The sequence below is a fragment of the Eleginops maclovinus genome, chromosome 6 (assembly GCF_036324505.1).
Source record: "Eleginops maclovinus isolate JMC-PN-2008 ecotype Puerto Natales chromosome 6, JC_Emac_rtc_rv5, whole genome shotgun sequence".
Taxonomy (NCBI): Eukaryota; Metazoa; Chordata; class Actinopteri; order Perciformes; family Eleginopidae; genus Eleginops; species Eleginops maclovinus.
Window position 1 is genome coordinate 23,886,023 of NC_086354.1, and position 20,319 is coordinate 23,906,341.

The following is a 20,319-nucleotide window of genomic DNA, read 5'->3' on the forward strand; positions in this document are numbered from 1 at the left end:
CGTATTTATTTTAGTTTTTTTAAACCACACCTGAATTGTTCATGTCACTTTGTCTTTTTTAAATATAATGTATATTTCTTTTACTCCTTCTTACATTTTATAGACGTAATAATAATCATTTCTGAATTTCTTAGTGGCAAAATAACCAATTGACTGTGGCACGAAACCACCCAATACTCACATTTGAGAACATGCAATGGCTTGCATGCTTCGGTATGAAAAGTGTTGCCAATTACTTTTTCTGTCAATGGATTAATCAATTATGGACTGGTTGTTTCATCTCCAATCAGTTGAAGTGTGAAGTTTGATTCTGATTGTTGACTGCCGGTGCAATCATTCACAGACCTCTGGCTATTTGTAGGGAAGCCAATCATTGAAAATAAAAATGACCAAGCAAATATTTTGATGGGTGATTAGTTGTTTTCTTACGACTTAAGCCCAACATTCCCCCGGTTTCAGCTTCTGACAATGTGATGTTTTGCTGCTTTTTACCCTCCTTTGAGATCAGATACTACATTTATTTGGGCACTTGGACAGGAAAGCAAACTCTACATATCTCCCCGGGCTCTGAAAACCACTTTTTACCAGCATATTATAGAAAAAACTGATGAATTTGTAGATTAATACATGATGAAAATGTCGCTAGGAAGAAACATCAGGCCTTTGAGGTTGTCCTAAAACATTTCTCGTGTCAGTAATTAAGATAATTTGTGGGAATAATCTCACTGCTGTCTGTTAATGTTTAGCCGTCTTCAGGCTGTTATCCCAGTGCTGATCCACCTCTGGTTAAACACTGCCCTCTTCCCAGAATCCTCCTCTGACAGAAAGCAGACCGGGCTGTCAAAATGTTCACATCATCCAAAACAATTGCGAGGGTTTAATGATCTCACTGATGCCACTTAATGTACACACAGGAACCTTTTACCAAACCATCGTCGCTCTCTCCCCGCTTTTATACTCTGGAATGAATGAATTTTGTCTGACACGATTTACATTGGCTTCATTTGTAGAAGAAATGAGGTACTGTTGGTAGAGATAGGAACTGAGATTACATTTAGATGATGCTTTAACTCAAAGTGACTTGCAGTAAGTGCAATAGACCATAAAGATGCTCAAAAAAATGCAAATGTATTCGCTTCAAATAAACCAAACCATTGTAGTACTGGTGAAGTACTAGTTTCTAATGACTAGGCTGAATTCTTTATTTTTAATTTCATCTAACTGATGTCTCCCAAAGAACGCATCAAAACCTCTCCCTGAGCACAGATTGTACCAGACCCTTGTCTCTCTTTACCCCTCTCTTTATATTCTGGGAAAAGATTAAAGGGGCCTTATTATGTTAAATTTCAGGTTCATATCAGTATGCAGTGTCTCTCCTGGGACATGTCTCCATGCTGTAATGTTCAAAAAGCTCTTTATTGTTCTCATACTGCCTGTGCTGCAGCACCTCTTTTCACCCTCTGTCTGAAGCCAGAGCCCAGTCTGCTCTGATTGGTTAGCTGGCCGGCTCTGTTGTGATTGGTCAACCTGCTTAAAGATGTCCCGCCGCTTAGTGTATCACGGAACGGGATTTTAGCCTTTGTAGACCATTTACATGCTCAAAAACCTATATAACAAGCTACAGGAAAGCCACAAAGCATAATTGTGTCTCTTGCTTAAGGGCAGGATAAATGCTGATGTCTAAATCCAATCAGTTTGGCTATAACTTGGACTCGTGCTTTCTTTCAAAATACTTAACTGAAATGTTCCTGTATTGCTTTACTCTCACAGTCAACGCCACCATAAAGTCATTGGAGTTTGGTGTAAATATTTGATGCAAGAAAAAGCTCTTCCCAAAAAGAGCAGCACTAAGAATAGAGGCTGGATCACTACATCCAGATGCATCATAAAAGTACTTCATTAGTGATTTTATTATACATGATATAGTTAAACCTGTAATTGGATTCTTGCGGTCTTGGAATCGGTTCTGCACAAAGAATAGAAAAATAGCTAAATAAAAAAGATTGACATTTACTTTATTGCCCTTCACTGCAACTCACTGTGTGCCAAAGTGACTCCAGATTATTCGCTGCAGATTTATTCCAAATATATATCAATTAACTATCGCACTTGTTTTAGGTTTGGGATTTTTAAAGTGTATTTACTTTAGACTAAACGAGCATTCTGAATATGATAACCTGTTTGCTTTAGTCGTGTCAGACATTTTTAACTAGCTACATCTCATCAATGAAACGCATCACATGAAAGCACAACGTGTTCACCTGTGAGCATCTGCAATATTTTAGCTTTTAAAAAAATGGTTTAAGTGTTGATGAAAAGTGTTTCCAACTACTTTTGTGTCAATTGATTGATCAATCATGGTCTAATTGTCCAGCTCTAATCAGTTGAAGTGTAATTGTACTGTGATTATTGTTATTTCTAGAGGTGTAATCAGTCTCAGATTTGTGGCTATTGGTCTCTCTATATCTGTAAAAATATAGATAATCAATTGGTATTTTTTCAGAAACTATTCAGCCTGTTTTTACCAAGTGGAAAGCCAAATATTCCCCCAGTTCCAGCTTCTCAAATCCCAGGTTTTGCTTCTTTTTTCTTTCCTAGGTTATAATAGACTTAGTATTGTTGGGCTTTAGGCAGAACATCTTCCTTGGGCTCTGAAAACCCTTCTTGCTCAGGTAGAGAGCATGAGCATACATAGGAGTAATCCCCGGACAGAAAACTAACACTAAGACGGATTGAAACACATAGAAGAAGCAACTCCAATAGCCCCGCACTGGCTGAAGAAAATCCATGGAAGAAGACATCAAAGCCCAAAGAAATTAGAGACTTAATGAGAAAAGAAACCAAAGAAACTCACAGGCTTACGCTCTATCTCTCAATGAAAGTGAAGTAAAAAAAAGTTACTCATTAGTCATTAGTGTGCCCTGCGTCTAATACCTTTCAAAGCCTGAACTCTCATATTAAAGATAGATGGAAAACATCGACCGCAGTAATTCATAAGGGATGAACTGACCTTTTTCTTTGCCAGTGGTATCATATACTGTTACCCTGAGGGGAGCATACCAAACTGCGCTGTATCATTAATGATTTACAGGGTTTCTATTTATTACAGTCAAGTGCCCATACCAGACAGAGATACTGAAGACAAGGACGCTGTCTGTCTTGGTGACGTTCACTTTTATAAAACGTCAAGACTTACTGCAAGCCCCCCTTCAGGCTTGTAATTGAAAACACTCTGACTGTCATACTTACATTCAGTATGGAGCTTTCTGCTGTCTCAATTTGAATACTGTGCCATGTCGTACCAAGTGAATACACAACATAAACTTTTGGCTTTGTAGGCAAGGCAAGTTTATTTATAAAGCACCTTTTCAGCACACGGGCATTTCAAAGTGCTTTACAAAATAAAATAAAGGACGTTTAGAAGCAAATGCAGCAGAAACACATTAGAAAAATGGCATTTAAAAACAGCCATTAAAAAGCAAAGATAGTAAGATAAACACAACAGGTAAATACATGAATCAAAGCCACACTGCAGCGTGACAGATGAACAGCTGACTCAAAAGCAGCGGTACAAACATAGGTTTCCAATCTGGATTAAAAAATAGTACGAGTTGTCGCGGACCTGCAGGATTCTGAGAGTTTATTCCAGGTAGTTTGGGCATAAAAGCGAAACGCTGCTTCAAATGGCATAAGGCTGCCCTCACCGGACCTGATTATCACTACTGTTAGCTGGCTAGCTAGCAGTCTTTTTACGTACCAAATCATTACAGATTACTAAATTGGCCCAATGAAATTAACCACAGCGTGTTTTTGACTCTAGTTTAGTGGTAATGTACCTACATAGTGCACACAACCCACAATATAACTGTTAATTGTACAGTATAGTGCTGTGTTCACCGGAGTAGCCGTAGCCGCTAATCAGCTAACTTCCGTAGCCAAGATGGCGGTCGCTGAGTTTGTTGTTCAACACTTGTAACATCGTGAGGGCACTCCTGGTCTTCATAGTGCATTTTACCGTACTTGCAGGTAAATCTTTTCGCTAATTAGCTCATTCAAAATGGGTCTGCTTTATTATAAGTTGCTTTGTTTTTCCAATATTGATTTGCATCCTGCCTTCCACCATTGTTTTAGCTAATCAGCATATTTAAATTGCTTGAAATTCATTGCAGTCGTTCAATTGGAGTACACCCTAGACTATCTGTAGCCTATATGGCATACACTTAACATATGAATTTATCCTTTGGAAAATAGTTTTATTTGAACAAAACTAAAGGAAAGCAAACTTCTGTTGAAATTTAGCTTTGATTGTGTTTGATAATAATGGATTTGGCTTGAAATCAATGGCAAACCTATGTGTGTGTTGGGCGAAGATTTGCTCTTTACTACCTGCTGTTCGCGCCCTATAGCTCGCTGATTGGACGAGACTTCCAGCTGTCAGCTTAGTCCGTTCTAATTGGATGTCTTTGTAGTCGAAATCCTTGTAACAAGTGTGTTAGATGGAGTCTAATTCCTCTGTGAGAGCCTTGATTAAAACGGCCCACAGCGCTGTAATGAGGGGGAACGGTCAGATTGGACACCTCTTTGGATGGTGATGGAAATCTATTATAACAAAGGATTGACGGAAAGGTCAAAACATTCTCATGAGAGAGGAAGAGGTTTGTCTCTGGGTGGTCAGAACTGCCCATAACTTTTGCACAAATGTCTAATGGACTGAAGTGATGACATTTTATATCCAAAAGGTCAGAGATAAACGTCACTTTGACATCAGGATGTTCTGCAGAAACACTTTTTCTGACCACAATTCCACCCCATAACAGCTGGGGGGATTGAGTCATCTCTCACATTTGGTCGGATCAGAATCATAATCATAATAGAACTTTATTTATCCCAAACTGGGAAATGTTTTCGTTGCAGCAGCGAAATACAAAAAGAAGCTAAACAAATACAAATAATTAGAACTAAAAAATAAAAATGAAATATACAAATGTACAAAAAGGCAATAATAATATAGTGCAAATGTTAAGTGTGAGGAGTGCGTGTTAACTCCAGTTTACAGAGAGGCTATGGAGCAGTGAGTTGTCTGCCATCCAGAGGGGAATTATTGTACAGGGTTATTGCAGTAGGCAGGAATGTTCTCCTGTATATTGAATTTATCTTGGACCCCAACAATGAAACTGTTTGTGTGAAGCGTCTACGTTTTAGAATTTGTAGTTTCTTTGCAGCAACATGCATTTGTGAGGGATTGCCAACAGCTTTGTATTTTATCCTGGTTTTGTTGATATTGAGCTTCAGGTGATTGTCTAGTGACATAGCTCTCTATCCGTTCCCTATACCTCTCGGTAAACAATTGCCTTTAAGTGAAGACAGAATTTTTCTCAATGGAAATGAGTCACTTGTAACCTGCATGTCAATTTAGTAATAACCAAAAAAAAAAAAAAATAACAGAACTAAAAAGCTGCTTTGAATAACTTTCTCCATGGTCTGGACTTCATTAACTACATGTGAAAGACACATAGAAATGAGCACTATCCTTCAAAATGTTTCTAAGTGTTTGTGTCATTGGGTTGTATGTTACCTGTTGTCTCAACTACCGAATCTGTTGTGGTATTAAATCATAAAGAGCGCCCACACAGAGAACTAACAGAGCTGATAGAAATGAGAGCAGGTATTTCCACCTCCAGAGGGATTAACAAGAAGCTTCGGGAAACACATACACTACAATGCTCACAGTTTAGTCAAACTAGAGGAGTAGATGTTAACGTCGTCGTTGCAAAAGTGCCTGAACATACACAGGTTTCTTTGCCAAAAAAGGGAAAGAGATCCAAAGCACGACTGAAATACTCATGCAAGCTTACATTTATCAAAATAGACACATCATTTATGTAACCGAGCTTTATATCACTGCTACATCTCACTCACAGATGTATAGGATTTTAAATGATGATGTCTGAAGGGCAGTCATACATCTTCTCTTGTTACAACCCATCACACTTTGTAGAATAGGATGGACAGTATTACCTTATGGCAGCATTATGAAGCTAAAACAACAAAGCACAAAGCTGTTAAATATACCAAATACATTGGAGGACACATTTATTCTTTGATACTATTGTGTAAATCAACATTTGAATGAGGTACAATAAAGTGTTGCGGTGAGTTTTGGCGGCTATTATCGGGCTATAAAGGAACTACAGCACGGTCTCATGACTTCACGTCACCACCGCTAAGCTAAAGGAGGCTAATGTTGGGCTATAAAGGAACTACAGCACGGTCACATGACTTCACCGTCACCACCGCTAAGCTAAAGGAGGCTAACGTTGGGCTATAAAGGAACTACAGCACGGTCACATGACTTCACGTCACCACCGCTAAGCTAAAGGTGGCTAACGTTGGGCGTGATGACGCATAGTCGTCTTATTAAGACACTTGTTAGCAACCACCAGCTTTAAATCCACCAGTGAGGTTACTGGCATATTTTACGACGTAGAACAAAAATCCCTTGCTTGTGTTAACAGAGACCTTATTTCAACCAAAAACACATTCAGAAATCGATTGACTTCAAGGCAAAGGAACTGGAAGTGGTAAAATACTGACTCATTTCTTGGTTTTAGGACTCATTCGTGCAATCAACAATAATAAAACGGATTCAGTTTCCTCTAATTTAAACTAAACGTATAGTATCAAAAGCATCAATCTGTATAAAGCCAACATTGCTTTCCCTTCAGAGCATGTTAGAGAGAATTCATGAGCTTTTTCAGCACTGAGAATCCAACAGAGGTTGCCCATATATTTTTAATGTTAGTGAAATAAAGAGTGTCTTTTTTCAAAGGAGGATATTTTGGAAAGCTGTTTGTTTTGTCTTTTTTATTTAGGCCACATCAAGCAGCGAGGCATAACCCATGATGATTAAGCACAGCGCTGTGATTCCTCGTGTGCATTTTCTTACCAACAGTAGCTTTTGTGCCGTTAGCGTGAACATCAACACAATGAGACGAAACGTTCGCTTCCTTTGTACACACACCAGCTCAGAGTATAATGGAGGCACTAAAAATATTAACAGCTATCCGTGGCGTTGTAGCGCTCATAATCTGGGGTTTGAATGTAGGTTTGTTCCACTGATGGACTCTTTGTATTGCACACCACACCAGATAAGCTCATCGAGTAAATACACATAAATGGGAATGACACTGCTTTTGTCCCAAACCCTGTTATGGTGAGTTTTTTGTCAATAAATCCCATTAAAAGACCCAAAGTGTGCCTTGTGGTAGCCCCAATAACGGTTTGGATAACATAAAATCTATGCAAAATGGCTTATTCTGCCTCCTACATCATCCATTCGTTCCTGATAATGGACATCTCAGCAGGCAGTATCCCACAGATGCCATTAAGCAAAGAAAAAAACAACATTTATTTTCTGGCATTTTTTCATAAAACATTGTGTTTTTACATGGTAAATTGTCCCTGGTGACACCTGAGGGTTGCACTAATACCTGGAACCACCATTACGTTCCCATAAAGTTCCTGTGGAATGGAAACTTTAACTGCTCCAGCACAAACAGTAGGACCTACCTTAGATACCTTTGTCCGCTCAGCTCAGAGCCTGAAAGCAATATTGAAAGTCAATTACAATGCGTACGGTTGACAAGCGTAATATACTTGGACAGTAAAGAGTCGTCAACATGTCCTTTGGCAAGATACATAATCCCGAGTTGCTCCGAATGGCATTACCAACAGTGTGAGTGTGTGTGTGTGTGTGAGTGTTCTCTTACTCGAGCAAGTGGCACATTGCTCCATATGAATGGGGTTTGAGTGGATGACGAGGAGTCGGAAAGACTGGATGAAGTGCTTTATGGATATAATTACGGTCCATTTAATTGTTAGTCTTTATCAGCAATTAATGGACGCCCTGCGGCCAATCAGCATGACATGGAGACAGTACTACAATATATAAAAGCCTACCAAAACAGAGACATAGATAACTAAAAGACGAGGCATGTTACGTGAGGTCACAGTGACTTCTAACAAAATTTCCCACAATGCACTTTCCTGTGAAGAAAGGACGAACTGAAGACATGTCGCCTCCAGCTGTCACTGGAATAACACGTTGTCACTGTGAGAGAAAAGCCTTCCTTTCAGAACATAAAAACATGTAGTTAACACTGAGAACTTTTCCCCGAGTGGATGTTTATAAAGTGAAGCACACAATGAGAGCTTGTTTGAAGAAGTGGAGCTCCGTGTTGCTCTAAACCCCCCTGCAGCGCGACCATCGGGGTAAAGGAAATCAGGAAACCATAATTTACAGCATCCATACACACACACACACACACACACACACACACACACACACACACACACACACTACTCTTTTATAGGAAGTCCTTGCTTTAGGGATCTGTCCAATGAATACAATCGCCTGTTTGTTGAGGACTGATACCACATTTCACTGAAGGCGAGTTGTGTTTTCAGACCGAAGAATAGGATGTATTTCCTCGACAGTGCCAAGGATTCATTCATGAGTTTGTGTATAATGACGTGTGATATATGGCATACAGGTTTGTCATCCAGTTTAATGTGACAGTACATGTGCTGCACGTTAGCGATACATGCAATAAAGTTTTTACAAATTGGGATTTCGCAGGAAGGCAGCAGGTACCTGGTGTGTGTCAGACCTGTTTCACTCTCCATTTGTTTCCTCCTGACTGCAGAGTTTATGTGCTGGATGTGATGGCGGAGGTTCTGCAGGCCTGACGCCCAGAGCTGTTCGTTTCCTCGCTCAAACTCTGCTGGAATATTTAATCCAGTGACGAGCAAAGTCAAAATAATCTTCCCCCCAAAAGCTAAACTGATGGAGGCCGGCCAATGAAGCACAGCCGGTAAACATACAGGGAGAACCACTCAGACATTATTTAATATAAGAGAAAAAATAAATTGGGTTTCCTGACTGTTGCTCCATTTTAGAATTTAATAAAGATGAATACATAAAAAGAAGTAGAATATCCAATAAACAATCTAAGAAGCAGGTTTTAGCTTAGTTCTTTAACATGAAATAATCCAATTGGCTTGGACGCACACACACACACACACACACACACACACACACACACGCGCACACACACACACACACACACCAGACAGCTCTCAGACAGGTGTGGGAATGGGGACTGTGAAATGTCTTTGACTTCAAACACCAAAGGACAAGAGACGAGTGTAATGGAAACTATAGTAGAGTGTAGAAGCCACTAAGAGCAGCTCCTCACTGTGTGTGTGTGTGTGTGTGTGTGTGTGTGTGTGTGTGTGTGTGTGTGTGTGTGTGTGTGTGTGTGTGTGTGTGTGTGTGTGTGTGTGTGTGTGTGTGTGTGTGTGTGTGTGTGTGTGTGTGTGTGTGTGTGTGTGTGTGTCAGAGAGGAGCTCAGTGTTTCCATCCAGCTGTCTAATAAATCTTCTTCAAAATTCTGTCTTGTAAATAAGTGTCAGTGTTTCCGGCTGCTGTAACACACAGCGGTCAGCCTGATGTTTATCCAGTCTGTCTGAGTGCTGAAGAGGAAGCGATGCATTTTACTGCTTCTTGTTTGACTGGAAGTCAATGGGAAAAAAACTATGAAACAAAGTGAGAGAAAGAAGGGTTCACTCACCTGACACTACGGTAAAATCACACATATACTTTCACATAGTCTTGCTGAATTTCGAGTGTGCAACCCTGTCCAATTACAATAGATGAAAGGAAGCTGTGGAAGCACACACACACGCACACGCACGCACACGTACACGCACCACAGATATGAAGATGTTAATAGTCAGATTAATGGATGGATAGTGTCCAGTGTTGTTTGGCATTTATTTCCCAGCAGGATTTATGAGAGCTGTGAAACACACACACACACACACACACACACACACACACACACACACACACACACACACACACACACACACACACACACACACACACACACACACACACACACACACACACACACAGAGCATTGGCTGGTTTAAGCAGCTTATAATAACGGTGTAATCGTCTGTCAATCATAGGTTTGGCTCTCCTCCTGGCTTACAGCTCAAAATAATTCCCTCCTGAGTTATCTTTAAAAATAACTCCGAGAAGAAATGGACAAACAAATGGAAGAATAAATACATTTGAATATACACGATCTAATTCTCTTTATAGGTTTAACAATATATATATATATAGATATGGTTTAAGTGTAAAAGGAAGGAAATATCGATGGTGTTTAATGCGCTTTGGTTTGGGGAACATGTATGTTAAGACCCTTGTTGTGTTGATTACAGAAAAGCTTCTGAAACTGAATTTCAGAGGATAAATAAAGGTTCTTCTTCTTCTTCTTCTCCAGGTCTTAAAATGACAAAATCTTTACTCCAAAAACAAAACAAGTATCCATCGACACACACAAGTTAAAAACCTTAATTCAGAAGTGTGTGTGCCTTATCTGCAGAGACGCTGTTCGAGTTCATTAAAGGACAGCAAATATTTCCACACATGGTGGTTGCTCCATTATTGGATACAATAAAGTTTAAATAAATCTAAGAAATTAATAAAAAAAGGATAAAATAGAATAGAATAGAATAGCAGTATTCATGTAGTTTATCTACCATGTGTTCCTTTTAACAATATACAACAACGATGCATATGTACAGGTGTTTATTTCGACAATAAATGCATGCCGAGTTATTATATTAGAGTTGTATAAAAGCACAGTACACCTTCGTGTTTAAAAGATCACTGAAACGTAGCGTTAAACCTTGATGTGTTCCTCTCTTCTTCTGCAGGTTGACGGACGACATCCCACCTGCAACTTCCTGCTGGAGGTGGAGAGAGATGAGGCCGAGTGTGTGAGGAGGCTGAGGGAGGAGGAAGCTTCGGGAGAACACAAAGGTCACAATCAATCACTTTTTACTCGACCTCGTAAATCAAAGCGTGGGTTTTTAAGTTTCAACATTACATTGAGGGCTCATTAAAGAGCAAAGCTGACCTTTATAGATTATAAATAATATGTTAGGACACAAGCAAAGTGAAGAAAGCAAGCTGGTTCCTCGAGCTACAGGAGAATATATAATACTGGATTCATAACTTTACTTATCTAGCAACACAAGCCCTTTTTTATTAACGATGTTTCAGCACAAATTAATAATACAGTCATTACTTAAAAGCTGCATCTCAAGGAGGTCTGCAGGAAGAGCTGCGAGGACACAGCTGGATATCCGCTACCCTTCAGAACATCCGTAGTTTACATTTGTGAATTGAATTAGGAGTAAATACGGGGCTGTAATTTGTCTTCAACACTTTTCTCAGAGACAGAGATCATAAAATGTGGCGGTATAAAAGAGCAATGGACAGCTGAAGCAACTGATGCTGCTAAGATGGCACTGAGGAAAGAACCATTTTATGAAGCGCCTGACTCCTCTCTACTCTTATAATGATAATAATAGAAATAAAATGAGACAGTTTGCACAACAACATCAACAAAGAGAGGTTCATTTTGGATACAACCCACTTTTTTGCAGAACTATCCCAGCACTGATCTGGCAAAACTATGTATAAATTAAATCACGACTGACTGTACGAACCAATTAAGTCTGAACTAAATCATTTAAGCAGAGATTTCCATCCCTATCTCTTCAAATGCATGTGTAATGATGTCATACCTAATTCTCTACATGTTTAAAACTAAGTCGATGTCATATTTCTGAACAGATATTCCCTTAAAATACAAATTCTGTCCCTTTATTGTTTTTTAATCTGTGACATATTTGCGACCGAAGCCTGACACGTCGCTTGAGCTCAGCTGAATGAGTGATTCTGCGGTGTTAATGAGCCCCTGCCGTGTTAATTAAAGCTCAATGACAGGAATTAGAGCAAAAAAATAACATTGCTCAAACTCTCAGCGGGTCAAGAAGTGCACGGGAGAGCAGTTTCTCCCGTGCACTTTGAATTACCCCGAGGAGGCTCTGAGGACACGGTGATAAACAGTTCACACGAGCAGCAGCTGGCTCAGCTCCAGTGGGACTCAAACTAACAACCTCACAGTTCCTCAGGTTTATTTATTAATGTGTGAAGCTGTTTTTAAAGGAGCTGACTGGGATTTAGTGGCCTCTAGTGGGGAGGCTGGGGATTGCAACCAATTAAAAACCCCTGCCCGCTCTCCCTTGTCTCAATATTATTTGTGTGAACAGATCGATCATTTGTGAGTAAATGTAAAACACCTTCCACAAAAAATGGTGAATACATTAAATTGATTAACAGCTTTCAGCAAGTCAGATATTTTAGGAAAGAAATGACCATTTTGAGGAAAAAGTCAGAAATACAAAAAAGTCAAGATGTGGAAAAAAAACGTCTGTTGTTTGAAAAGAAAATCAAAAGGAAGAAAAATTGGGGGATTTTTAAAAGAAGCCACGTGAAGAACGAGTTAGAATAATGAGAAAATAGTGGGACATTTTAAAAATCGAACTTTAGAAAAAAGTCTGAAATTTGAAGAAATATTCGGAAATTTAAAAAAAGTTGAGATTTGGTGAAAATCCTGCATCAGAGCGAGGCAGAAAATAAGAGTCTCTTAGTGTCTGAAAGCTGCTGGGTCATATATTGCACCTCCAACAACAAATAAATCCAGAGCTCTGGTTCTTTACTTCCTCTCCAGAAAAAAGGACAGTAAAAGAAAGGATCAGAAATCTCAGTGTCAGCCTGCTGCCTGCCACTCGTCCCCCGCAGACCCACCGGACATCCATCCCCTCTTTACTCTCCGTAAGCTGTCTCTGCCGTCTGACCAGACATCTGACCCCATCTCCATATTTCTGGAATCGTGATTAAAATTCGATTAATTGTGCAGCCCTACCTGGTACTTCCTTATAGATTGGAAATGTACCTGCAGGATTCTTGCTTTTGAGTTGGTTTCTTCATGGATGAATGCACTTACTGTAAATCCCTTTGGATAAGTGTCGCTAAATGTTGAATGGAGTTGCTTGTGGAGCACAAAAAAGGCTGAGCAGTTAAAAAAAGATAAAATACTGTCGTGCAAAAACATGTCTCTTGCTTTAACTATCAGCGTGAGAGGGAGTAGGGCGACGCTGGAAAAGGCAGCCATCTTCACTTTGTAGTAAATAATAAAACCTTGAAGAGGAGGGGAATTCCCTGCAGATGTGTGCTGCTGTGCATTTGCTCGGCTCTGATGTGTTTTTAGGGAGAGCGGGTGGATGGACTTCTCTTCATGCTCCGATGACTTCAGATCTGCCTTTTTTACCCCAAAGACATCTGTTCCCTCTCTCTCTCTCTGTTTGTCCTCTTTTGCACTTTGACTCTCTCATTTCAAACCTCTACCCTTCCTCTCAGAGCAGTGATTGCTTTCTCAGTATCTACTCCTTTGACTGCGAGGCAGAATGAGATAGAATTCCTACAATAGAAACACAATGACGGAGCTCTTGTAAGCACTTTAAAGAAAAGGGCCATTCCAAGCAGGTGGAATAAACCATCTTGTGTCCTTAACCTCTCACTTTTTGGATTCTAGATAACAGAATTGTTTGTTCCAATACAACTGAACTGCATTTCCAGTTTGTTTTGAGGGAAATATACTTGGTTTACGATTGAAAAGCCGGTAAAACAAAATGTCTGTGCCACTAAACTATTTGATTAGGTTCTGAAAAATTGTTAGGATTTCAGTTGTTGTATTTATAGTTTAAGTTTTATTTTGAAATGTATCTTGTTTTGTCACTTCCTGTCTTGTCTAGTTACTTCCTGTCTTTAGTTTCCCTCCTGTCTGATTGTCTGATCATGCTCACCTGTTGCCCCTGTGTTTCACCTCCCCCTTCCCAGCTGTGTCTTGTCCTGTGATTACCCTGGTGTATTTAGTCCTGTCTTCCCTTTGTGTTCCTTGTGGTGTCGTCGTCGTTATATGGTCATTATTCCTGTATGTTCCAGTCCTGTCAGTCTGTCCCACCTGTCTGCCTCCCTTGACCCGGTTTGTTCGGTTATTTGTTGTTTTTGTTCTCTGGCCTGCCCTTACAGTGTTCCCTGTTTTTTATGTACTGCTTTTAATAAAGCTCGCTTTTTGATGGAACCCCGCCCTTTCCTGTTCCTGCTTACCCTGCTGCACTTGTGTCCTGTTAACGAACCTTGACAGAACCGTGACAATAATGCTTTAGGTTTCACACAGTACACATCTGTGCATGGATTGTGTTTGGTTTACCCCTCCTTCCTCCTTCCAGTTTGGCCGTTCCCTTGATTAAAAACGCTAATTGATACGTAAAGATTAGCTAACTGGATCTATCGGTCGGTAGGTGATCAGGAGGCGACAGGACGGAGGTTTTAAGGAGGAATGTCAATGTGTTTGAGTCACAATCTGACCGTCAGTTTGAGGAAGAAAAGAATAATGTTTATATGCATTTATGTTATTTTGGCGCCTTGAAATCACAAGTTTGATCTCTATAAATATTTCCATATTGCCTCTTATTGTCAGGCTTACAGAACATCTGCTTTCTAGTTATGTAAAATGTAATTTGTGTAGGTCATAATTAGTTGTGAGGTTATTAAATAGACCTGGAAGAAGCATATAACACGCCTGTGTAACGCCTTTCAGCCTTATCACTGTATTTTGCTGCACACATTTATTTTGCATCGACATAAAACACAATAAAGTATCCTTTATTTTTACAGTGCGCTCAGGGTCATAAGGTTAATCAGCAGTAAACACTGTCAAACACTAAAGGACCTATTATTTCCTCACGCTGCTTTTTTTTAATGTCAACTTGACATTAAATGCTTTCTTTTTACAGCATCGATATTTTCTCCTTCACAGTCTGATGCCTCCGTCTGGCCTCTTCTTCTTTAGAGATGAGTGTCACATTTTTACCAGGCACCCTGTCTCCATTCATCTATCGCTAAAAAGCCCTGTTGACTGTTCATTTAGCCATCGGCGCTTTTGCACCCATCATGCTGAAGAGCTGCAGGAGTTATTTTGGCCGACGGTTTGTGTGTTTTGCTTCTGCAGAAAGGGGCGAGAGTTTTGCATTCATTCATGCGTGCTCCTCCCTCTTCATTCTGCCATGATAGTGTCCAAACCCTCTGCATATGTTTGTCTTTGTGCAAATTCTAAATGCCTAATGAGGAGTGTAATTGTATTAAATAGTTTCTTCCAGGTGCTGGTTTGATGTGCAAAATGTAATTGTTTATTCATACATCTTATTCTACAGTTCTGTTCTTGTCTCTTATAAGGGTGCAGCTGAATGCTAATACATGATTTGGGTATGAACAGGTGTGTGTAGCCTCTGAATCTGTACTGTAAGATTGGGAGGTTTCTAAACACACATCTAAAATAATCCTAGATTAGATGTATATTCATTTCCTTAATATATGAACACAGCCTTCCTTTGGTTTGAAATGTGTACAAACGCCTGCACAAATGCTTTATTACTTCTCTTCTCTTCAGGGTTAGGGTTAGCAGAGCAGCACATACATGTTCATGCATGTTTTGTAGAATAAATTGCATTCACAGAACACAAATTGATAAATAATCACCAACTAATATAATGTGTGTGTTTTGCCCAACAACAAACACTGCTTTATCATCTATTTTACCATCAATTACAAAAATGAAAGTTGTGGATATTCTTATTAAAACGTCAAACTACAGATTGAGACAATGACCTCATTCTGGAAATGTTTGCAAAGGTAATGAATTAAGTGAAAAGTAGGGTCATTTCTTCATAGACCTTTATGCAATCTGACTTTTGTATTCTATTAAACTTACAATTAGACATTAAACTTAAAAACGTTAAATCAGGAAATAAATCTAACGAGAATTATGGTCATTTTCTCATAGACTTCTATACAATCTGACTCTTTTTGAAACCAGTGGAGTCGACCTTGCGTGCTATGATTCCTTATTGTCTATTTTACTCTAAATGGCCCCATAAATTAACATTGTGTTGTATCAAAGGAGGCTTGAACTACAGACTGAGACCATCAACTCATATTTACACTGTTTCTAAATGGTCATTTTTCTCATAGACTTCTATACAATCTGTCTTGCACCTTGCAGGCGTTTAGAATGAATGCATTTCTGAAGAGGGCCGTCTCTATAATGTATGTTACCGTGGGAAAAGTTATCCACAAAGGACTTTTTTTCTGACAGGCCCGGGATGCAAAGGAGCGTGGGACAGTATTGCATGCTGGGAGCGATCTGAGGTCGGACAGACCTTCACCATCCCGTGTCCTCGAGTCCTCAAGACTGTATTCGGCAGAAATGGTAGGCTCTTACTTTATGTTATCCGGTCTTTAACACATTTACGTTTATCTGTTTGTATGTATACTTTAAAACGGGGATAATGAGCAGAGTCCAAACACAGATAACCAATGGTCACGTTCCAGCGATTTGATTTTTAGGACGAAACTTTCTGTCCTTGTTAACACCTCATGTTATTCCCCTGCAGTTATAGCCACCTGTGTGCATTGGATTCCCTCCTGAATGCATCACATTTTTTTCCTGCCACTGACCAGATGGCACCGTTGATTTGCACTCAGAGGCCGAGCTCTGATTTACATTGATGACTAAATGTTATGTAAGCAGCCGGCGGCTTGTTCCTCCCCCTGATGCCTCACTGACTGTGATCCAAAACCCCTCTAAATTTCACAGGAAAATGTAGTAAAGACTTGTTATGTAAGAGAAACATGTAGCATCTGCGGGAATCTTTTATTTAAAGTCTTCATTTTGTTGAGAAGTGCTGAGAAAACAAGAAAAGCTAACTAAACTTAGAAAAACACCATTTGGCAGAAACTAAGCTTTGTTTGTTCAAAGTAAAAGTTGCCTCTGACTCTATTCTTTGTAGTTTTAGATTTACTCAGCAATCTCTCTCCTAATTAACAACAAAGTCAAAACCAAAGAAAACATGTTTAGATATTTGGCTATGAAGTAAAATGTCTGGTGATTTTCAAAGGCGGGAAACTCTTCTGGTCCAAAGCAGAATAACTTTGTGAAAAGAATATCTGGTTCTTTGACGAAAAGTCACATCCACCACGAGCCTGTGAACATAAAAACCAAAGAGGCAAACACGACTCGGAGGGTTGCATCTATTTTTCAGCATAACAATCTCTGAGAGCTGAAGAACACTTTTTAGCTGCCACATGAAAGATTGAATTGGTCGAATGGATTCTGGGTAAATGTTGGATGAATTCCCCAACGAGGGTGGCATCTTTTGATCCAAATGAAAAAATAAAAAGCTCTCTACTACTGCAGCTTTAATTCACACCGGTTCTTTTCGTCCACTGCTTTTCTCATAAGTAGCTGCAGGGATTTGTATTGAGTAGTTATCATTATGAGCCTGGAGCCACGGATCACATCCCCATTATTACAGCTGACACCACAGTGTGGGTGTATTCTTAAAACAGACTTTGTGAAAACTCTGCAACATAAAGCAGAGGATTGATTCAGCATCAAGTGCTTTCAGTTTCCTCGTCTGGAAGTCAATGGTTTTTCAGATAGTTTTTTCTTAGATTCCTGAAATAAAGTCTGTGGTTAGTGGTTGTAGTTCCTTTATAGCCCAACATTAGCCTCCTTTAGCTTAGCGGTGGTAACGTGAAGTCATGTGACCGTGCTGTAGTTCCTTTACAGCCCAACATTAGCCTCCTTTAGCTTAGCGGCGGTGACGTGAAGTCATGTGACCGTGCTGTAGTTCCTTTATAGCCCGACATTAGCCGCCTTAGCTTAGCGGTGGTGACGTGAAGTCATGTGACCGTGCTGTAGTTCCTTTATAGCCCAACATTAGCCGCCTTAGCTTAGCGGTGGAGACGTGAAGTCATGTGACCGTGCTGTAGTTCCTTTATAGCCCAACATTAGCCTCCCTTAGCTCAGCGGTGGTGACGTGAAGTCATGTGACCGTGCTGTAGTTCCTTTATAGCCCAACATTAGCCTCCCTTAGCTCAGCGGTGGTGACGTGAAGTCATGTGACCGTGCTGTAGTTCCTTTATAGCGCAACATTAGCCTCCCTTAGCTCAGCGGTGGTGACGTGAAGTCATGTGACCGTGCTGTAGTTCCTTTATAGCCCAACATTAGCCGCCTTTAGCTTAGCGGTGGTGACGTGAAGTCATGTGACCGTGCTGTAGTTCCTTTATAGCCCAACATTAGCCGCCTTTAGCTTAGCGGTGGAGACGTGAAGTCATGTGACCGTGCTGTAGTTCCTTTATAGCCCAACATTAGCCGCCTTTAGCTTAGCGGTGGAGACGTGAAGTCATGTGACCGTGCTGTAGTTCCTTTATAGCCCAACATTAGCCGCCTTTAGCTTAGCGGTGGAGACGTGAAGTCATGTGACCGTGCTGTAGTTCCTTTATAGCCCAACATTAGCCTCCCTTAGCTCAGCGGTGGTGACGTGAAGTCATGTGACCGTGCTGTAGTTCCTTTATAGCCCAACATTAGCCTCCCTTAGCTCAGCGGTGGTGACGTGAAGTCATGTGACCGTGCTGTAGTTCCTTTATAGCCCAACATTAGCCTCCCTTAGCTTAGCGGTGGAGACGTGAAGTCATCTGACCGTGCTGTAGTTCCTTTATAGCCCAAATAGCCCGTTAAGTGGTGTTAACATGTGGAGATTATCCTCCTGAATAGTCGTGGAAGTATGATAAATGTTGGTTTGCCAAAAATGGTATTGTATTCAATTTACCAAAAGTCAGTGGAGAAATCTCATTGACTTTTTGTCGAGGGACCCCTTTCGATGCTGTCTTACTACAAAAACACGCCCCGCTGCTCCACTCTGTAGACAACAGTATTAAATTCACTTCACACATGTAAACCACCATCAGCCAATAAACGAGTCATCTGAGCTTCAGCTGTGTTTGCCCCGCTGTGCAGACGGTTTGTTGGGAGTGAATCGAGGCAGAAGGAAGTGTGGCGGCGTTAGTTACAGTCAGTGGGCAAGAAATGCTCCCTGCTTTTTTCTCAATGCACCCTGGGAATTTTCCAAGAGAGATGAACTGTCTGTGCACTGCAGAGTTTGCTGTTGGGACACCCAGAAGAAGTCCCTCAGGAAGGGGCACGGAAGGGGAAACCGAGCTTCACCTCACCGTGAAGTGACCTTAGTTACTATGAAACTGTAGTACTTTATACTCACACTCAGAATACTACATGTCTGAGGGGTGCAATGATACAAAGACTAATCCATGCACTTTTCGGACAGTAGTGCTAGTGTCAAACCTAACAAAATCTTTCTGTTTATGAACTAAAGGTTTGAAAGGAAGTCCTCAGGTCCTGCAGCGTTTGCCAGCTTGTCACATAAGCTGTTTAAGATGGATTGGCTTTATGTCTCTCACAGGTAACATCAGCAGGAACTGCACGGCTGCAGGATGGTCGGAGGTGTTCCCGAACATCTCCAGTGTCTGTGGGTCGGACACCAGCCAGGACAAGGTACGTAAAGAAGCATCTTCTCAGTTCCCTGTCAGATCCATATTAGGGCAAGTGTAGGTTATGAGGAAAAGTCATTACTGCGCAAAGGAGGGGGGCCAAGGTTCAATGAGAGAGGTTAAAGCAAGCCAAGAAGAACTGGCAGAAATGTTTGTATTATAACATCCGATCTAGTCTGTGACGTCATTGGGCTCAAAAACACTTTTCCCCATTGACCTACATCGGGGAAGAGTAGTCTTGGAGTCAGCTTGTAATATTTGTTAAGCTTAATCTACCACCCAGTACGAACACTTTTATATCACTTATATAAAACACTCAGGTTTAAAAGTTGTAAATAGCTGAATCCAGAGTTATTTTCCCTCTCCATTCATTCGACTGAGCCTAGACTGGCAGATCGGAGGCGGGGCTTAAGGAAAACCCAAATCTTGAGATGATCCGGGTACTTTTTTGGACCTACACTCAGTCCCATTTTTGGTTTCATGCCCCACTCAATGAACAGGTCCTCGCCTCGGTCGCTGTATCCAGTTCTCTTGCATCCATGAATGGGTTGATGTCGTTCGAACAGAATAAAACCTGTATGTCTGAAGATGCCATTGCTTCACTTTGCAAGGTTGGATATTCTTTACCACCAGTCTGGGAAAGTAACTAAGTGCAAGTACTATACTTCAGTACACATTTGAGGTAGTTGTACTCCATTGATTCTGATTCTGAACACCAATGATTCACAGCTAAAGGAGCTGCAACATAACAGGGACGATTAGTGGCGTGTAATTGATGAAGCCTGCAGGGAAGGCTGTTAATTAACACAGTTTGATTCTTTAAACAGTCAATATGCACCACAGTACTGTCAAGTTTGTCAATGGTACTAAACGTACTTTGGTTTCTTTCCATTACTGTTCATCAGAGAGGGCTACCTTACAAC

The 20,319-nt window shown here is 40.5% G+C and overlaps 1 protein-coding gene across 2 annotated transcripts in view; it reads left to right on the plus strand.

Annotated features, from left to right (window-relative positions):
• LOC134865590 (vasoactive intestinal polypeptide receptor 2-like) overlaps window positions 1-20,319 on the plus strand; it is a 37,701-nt gene that overhangs the window by 718 nt on the left and 16,664 nt on the right. For both annotated transcript variants that reach the window (XM_063885212.1, XM_063885213.1), the window contains exons 2-4: window positions 10,792-10,897; window positions 16,143-16,256; window positions 19,309-19,400. In XM_063885212.1, the coding sequence (XP_063741282.1) occupies window positions 10,792-10,897; window positions 16,143-16,256; window positions 19,309-19,400 (312 nt within the window). The remainder of the gene's footprint in view (window positions 1-10,791; window positions 10,898-16,142; window positions 16,257-19,308; window positions 19,401-20,319) is intronic.